This window comes from Mustelus asterias, chromosome 24 (assembly GCF_964213995.1).
Source record: "Mustelus asterias chromosome 24, sMusAst1.hap1.1, whole genome shotgun sequence".
Taxonomy (NCBI): Eukaryota; Metazoa; Chordata; class Chondrichthyes; order Carcharhiniformes; family Triakidae; genus Mustelus; species Mustelus asterias.
The window spans coordinates 50,846,498-50,852,497 of record NC_135824.1 but is presented as its reverse complement, the minus strand read 5'-3'; the positions used below and the strand labels follow the sequence as shown (position 1 = coordinate 50,852,497).

At 52.9% G+C, this 6,000-nt stretch overlaps 1 protein-coding gene across 1 annotated transcript in view; it reads left to right on the top strand.

Moving 5' to 3' along the window:
• Positions 1 to 308: 308 nt before the first annotated feature.
• LOC144511373 (heterogeneous nuclear ribonucleoprotein L-like) overlaps positions 309 to 6,000 on the top strand; it is a 48,512-nt gene continuing 42,820 nt past the window's right edge. The window contains exons 1-2 of the mRNA XM_078241669.1: positions 309 to 456; positions 4,223 to 4,344. Coding sequence (XP_078097795.1) covers positions 415 to 456; positions 4,223 to 4,344 — 164 coding nt within the window. The 5' untranslated portion in view covers positions 309 to 414. The remainder of the gene's footprint in view (positions 457 to 4,222; positions 4,345 to 6,000) is intronic.

Here is a 6,000-nt window from a genome sequence, read left to right as displayed (position 1 = left end):
TATATAAAACTCTATGCAGGCGATATATATATTTATTAGTGTCACAAGTAGGCTCAATGCAATGAAGTTACTGTGAAAATCCCCGAGTCGCCACACTCCGGTGCCTGTTCGGGTACAGTGAGCCAGTGAACCTAAGCCAGTCTGCAGGTCTATGGGTACATTATGGTCCTTTCCATCACTGACAGCAATTACTACGCCGGCATTTTATGAATGGGAAGGCGCGCCGCCGGGTCGCGTTGGAGCCAATCAGAACGGGGGACGGCCGGGAGGCGGGGCGGACGTCGGTAGGTGACGTCAGCGCGTCGGGCGGGGTGGCGGGAGGAGGCTGGCGCCGCGGCGGCCATCTTTGTTCGCCATCTCTTCATTCCCTCAGTCAGCGGCTGAGGCACCCGGTACCGGAGAGCGGCGGCAGCGATGGCGGGCAGACACCAGGCCAAGCGCTTCAGGTTCGATAGGGTAAGTGACTGCCAATATATACCCTCTTCCCCACCACCTCAAAGTGGCCTCCAGCGGCCCCCGGGGTGGAGGCGGATAGCCAGAGCTAACGGTCACAAATCCGCTTGTCCCCTCCCCGAGGGAGGCTGAACAAAGGAGGCCCTGGGATTTAACCCTGCAGCTGGGGGCTGGTCTGAGCATCTGTAACCCCCCTCCCCTCACACCCACAATATAAACACCCCGCCCGGGTGTAGACCCAACCCCCCCGGCCCCATGGTGTAGAGCCGCCCCCCCCCCCCCCCCCGGCCCCATGGTGTAGACCCCCCGGGCCCCATGGTGTAGACCCCCCGGGCCCCATGGTGTAGACCCCCCCCCGGCCCCATGGTGTAGACCCGCCCCCTCGGCCCCATGGTGTAGACCCCCCCCCCCGGCCCCATGGTGTAGACCCGCCCCCCCCCCCCCGGCCCCATGGTGTAGACCCCCCCGGGCCCCATGGTGTAGACCCCCCCCCCCCCCATGGTGTCGACCCACCCCCCCCCATGGTGTCGACCCACCCCCCCCCCCCCGGCCCCATGGTGTAGACCCACCGACCCCACGGTGTAGACCCCCCCCCCCCACCGGCCCCACGGTGTAGACCCCCCCGGCCCCACGGTGTAGACCCCCCCGGCCCCACGGTGTAGACCCCCCCGGCCCCACGGTGTAGACCCCCCCGGCCCCACGGTGTAGACCCCCCCGGCCCCACGGTGTAGACCCCCCCGGCCCCACGGTGTAGACCCCCCCGGCCCCACGGTGTAGACCCCCCCGGCCCCACGGTGTAGACCCCCCCGGCCCCACGGTGTAGACCCCCCCGGCCCCACGGTGTAGACCCCCCCGGCCCCACGGTGTAGACCCCCCCGGCCCCACGGTGTAGACCCCCCCGGCCCCACGGTGTAGACCCCCCCGGCCCCACGGTGTAGACCCCCCCGGCCCCACGGTGTAGACCCCCCCGGCCCCACGGTGTAGACCCCCCCGGCCCCACGGTGTAGACCCCCCCCCCCCCCCAACCACCGGTACCGTGGTGTAGACCCCCCCACCCCCATCGGCCCCGTGGTGTAGACCCCCCCACCCCCATCGGCCCCGTGGTGTAGACCCCCCCACCCCCATCGGCCCCGTGGTGTAGACCCCCCCACCCCCACTCCCACCGGCCCTGTGGTGTAGAACCCCACCGCCAGCCCCACGGTGTACAGCCCCCCCCCCCCCCCCCCCACAACCCCACGGTGTACAGTCTCTCTCCCCCCCCCCCCCCCCCCCCAACTCCACGGTGTAGACCGGCCCCATGGTGTAGAGAGACACCCCCCCAGCCCCATGGTGTAGCGCCCCCCACCAGCCCCATGGTGTAGGCCCCCTGCCCCCCACCGGCTCCATTGTGTAGACCCCCACCACCGGCCCCATGGTGTAGAACCCCCCCCCCCCCTGTCCCCCATGGTGAAGACCCCCCCCCCCTGCGGTGTAGACCCCACCCCTCCCAACGGCCCCATGGAGTAGACCGCCCCCCCCGCCAGCCCCACGGTGTAGCCCCCCCCCAACCAGCCCCACGGTGTAGCCCCCCCCCCCCCTCCCTAGCCCCATGCTGTGGAGCTTAACCGATAAGGACCCTGGTTTGAATAAGTCTGGTTATTTTGGAGCAGCATTGTTAAAGTGAGAAGCATCGAGATGAGCACTTGAAATGCTGTTAGCACACAGGCTGCGAACCAAGTGCTGGGAAATGAAATGAGAATAGATATGTGCTTGATGGTCAGCATGGGCCAAAGGGCCTTGTTTTCTATTTTAAAGTCGTGTATGACTAAGTTCAATGCTATCCTTCCCTCCCAACTATATCTTTCAGCAGTGTTGAATAGTCATGGTAAGTGGAGATTTTAACAGATTTTGTTTACTCAGAGGCATGCAGAGGCTATTCTTGCTGTGCCTGTACGATTGTGATTAGCATTGATGAATGAGGTTAAGAATACCCTTTCCTCTTAATGTGAGAGTTATATGGCCTCTGTAGGATACATAGATGGGGTGTAGCAAAGGTTCACTGGTTTGATTCCTGGGAAGAGGGGGTTGTTTTCGCAGGCAAAATTGAGTAACATGGGCCTATAATTTATGGTGCTTTAAAATAAGTGAAATAATTGAAAGAAAATTCTGAGAGGACTTGCAATGGCTGTTTTTCCTGGGTAGAGTGTATAGAATTTGTGGCATTGTCTCAGGATGAGGGGGTGGCCATTTTAGGCTGTGATGTGAGGAATGTCTGCTTTCAGAACAAAGAAAACTACAGCACAGGAACAGGCCCTTCGGCCCTCCAAGCCTGCACCGACCATGCTGCCCATCTGAACTAAAACCCCCTACCCTTGTGGGGACCATATCCCCCTATTCCCATCCTATTCATGTACTTGTCAAGACGCCCCTTAAAAGTCACTACTGTACCTGCTTCCACTATCTCCCTTGGCAACGAGTTCCAGGCACCCACTACTCTGTGTAAAAAAAAAAATAAATAAATAAATCTGCCTTGTACATCTCCTTTAAACCTTGCCCCTCGCACCTTAAACCTGTGCCCCCTAGAAATTGACTCTTCCACCCTGGGAAAAAGCTTCTGACTATCCACTCTGTCCATGCCTCTCATAATCTTGTAGACTTCTATCAAGTCTCCCCTCAACCTCCGTCGCTCCAGGAGTGGAGAAGTTATGAATTCTCTACCCCTGAAGGCTGTGGAAGATCAGGCCAGGAATATATTGAAGTCTGAGAGCAATAGATTTTTTTGGACACAGTAAAGGATTTGCGGATATAGGGGTTGAGTGGGAAGTTAACGTTAGTTGAGGATCGGTCATGATATTCAATGGTGTTCAGCCATCTCTGGTTTTCTTTATCCTTGTCCTTGGGGGGGGGGGGGTGAAATTGGTTTTGATTTGGGCCTTGTATGTAAGCCCTACAATACAGGGCTATGTAAGGTGGATGGTTTCTTGTCTTTGCCTCTTCATCCACAAATTTTTTCACTGGCTCGTTCTACGATGCAGATTGGGTGTGACTTAGCCCTGCTGCCTTTTGTCCAAGTGGCTACTTTTAATCTGCAATTGGGCAGTGAATGCTGGCTGATTATTCACCAAAGGTACCGTGCCCATTTTGTATGCACAAACGTTAGTGGCAAGGGTGGAGAACGCAGGTTATTTTTTTTCCCCACTCATGTTTCAGCACCACTGACTGTTGGTATCTCTGCTGAGGTGAGCCAACTCAACCACTCTGTGGTTGGACATGCGTCTGTGTGGTGACCACCAGACTACACAATTCTTTTAGCTAAGCCTTTGAAGGGAGCGGCACAACAGTAATCTGCAAGCTGTCGCCTCTGAATATTGTGTTGATTAGCAAAACTGAAAAGGATTGAATGACTACAGTTTGTGCCACGTGATCCAGTGAGCCATTTAATTGAGGAGAGCGATTTCATTAAGTAACTGGATTGCTGTGAAATACTGTGGGTGGCACAGTGGTTAGCACTGCTGCCTCACAGCGTCAGGGACCCGGGTTCCATTCCCGGCTTGGGTCACTGTCTGTGCGGAGTCTGCACGTTCTGCCCGTGTCTGCGTGGGTTTGCTCCAGTTTCCTCCCATAGTCTAAAAGACGTGCTGGTTAGGGTGCATTGACCCGAACAGGCGCCGGAGCGTGGCAACTAAGGGCATTTCACAGTAACTTCATTGCAGTGTTAATGTAAGCCTTACTTGCGACTAATAAATAAACTTTACTAGAATGATTGATTATTGACCCATTTTTACTTCAGGATGGTGGCATTGAAGACCTCAATAAGATATCGCCATCTGCAGTGATACATGTCCGAGGGCTGTTGGATGGGGTAGTGGAAGTTGACCTTATGGAGGCTCTGCAAGATTTCGGCAATATCAGGTTTGTCAAAGGACGGAGTGTGAAGTGGGATGCTGATCTGATGTAAAATATCTACTGCCAAAACTTCCAATTCCTGCATCGTCAATAGGAAGCACGTGCAGCCTTGGTATTCGATACAAGTTTTGCTACTTGAAATCTAGCAAGTGCTGATAACATTTTTTCTGAGCTTGGGCGGGGGAGGACACTAAACATAGTGGTTGTTTTTCTCCTTTTTTGAGTGGCTTTTCTGCTTAGCTAAGAGCAGATATTCGAAATCTCAGCATTGTGCTTTTTTTAAACCAAACATTTTGTGGAGTTATTCATAGAATAGAACAGTCCAGCGCAGAAGGAGCCTATTCGGCTCAGAGTCTGCACCTGCTCTTGCAAAGAGAAATCCAATTATTCGAGCTCGCCCACACTTTTCCCCATATCCCTGCATTATCTTTTCTCCTTTTTATACTGAAGATTACACTTTTTAAAATAGTTTTTAAGTGTTGAGCTTGGTCCATCGGGGACACTCTTGGTCCGAGTGAGGGAGTCAGTAATTTAGCCCCATACGAGAGACTTGAGCACGTACACGGGACGCGACAGTTGTGAAGTACTGAGAGTGTGCTGCACTGTTGGGGGAGGTGCCATCTTGCAGGTGAAACATGAAACCAAGCCCCCTTGGGTTGTATGTGACAATTCCATGACATGACTTGATCACGGGGTGCGCTAGTCAGCATTTATCCCTCAAACGGCGTCACTAAAACGGATTATCTAGTTTGTTTATCGCAATAAGATTCATGGGACCTTGCTGTCCACACATTGGTTTTTTTCCCCAAGATACAACACTGATTGTAAGATGCTTTAGGGCAACCGGAGTTCAAGAAAGATGCTTCATAGATACACATTTTTTTTCTTTAGGTTGCTGAAGTTTGACGCATTACACATAATATTGAGTACTAAATTCAAATAAGATGAAATAGTTAGGATCAAGGGCATCCCGTTAAACTCAGAATTATAAATAGAAAAAAAAATTGATGTTAAATGTTTCTGAAGGGTTTTATTGTATCTCGCGTATGTTGGTGCCTTCATCGATGTATGGCTCTGTACAGTAAACTCCGGTTGTTCACAAATCCTACTGCAAATTTGTTTACCCTGTGAGAATGTACTTGCACATATAATTGCGGTTCATGGCCCCAGAACTCACTCACTTAGAATATCTTTCCCATGGGGAATTTCACTGCATTGCAGTGTTAATGTAAACCTTATTTGTGACTAATAAATAAACTTTAAAACTTTAAACTTTATGTTGTCCTGTGCTTGCGCTGACTACATGCGCAGAAAGCATGCACCGTGTGTGTCATGACTCTGCGCATGATGCAGTCACGATCTCACACATGGTGGAAATGGATCCCTGAGAATGGAAGGAGTTTACTGTACTCTACCCTGTGCAAAAAAAAAAAGTGACGTTGGCTCGATGTGTAAGCACGATGCTTCCACCCACACAGCAGCACAGATGTTTTAGCATCTGGACTTAACACAATGAGCTAGCACGGTGTCAGTTCATCTTTGATTAATTCTGATCGGGATGAACATTACTCGGTAAATGCTGGAAGTTCACTGAGCCTGGCTTTCATCATAGAAATCATCATGCAGTGCAGAAAGAGGCCATTCGGCCCATCGAGTCTGCAC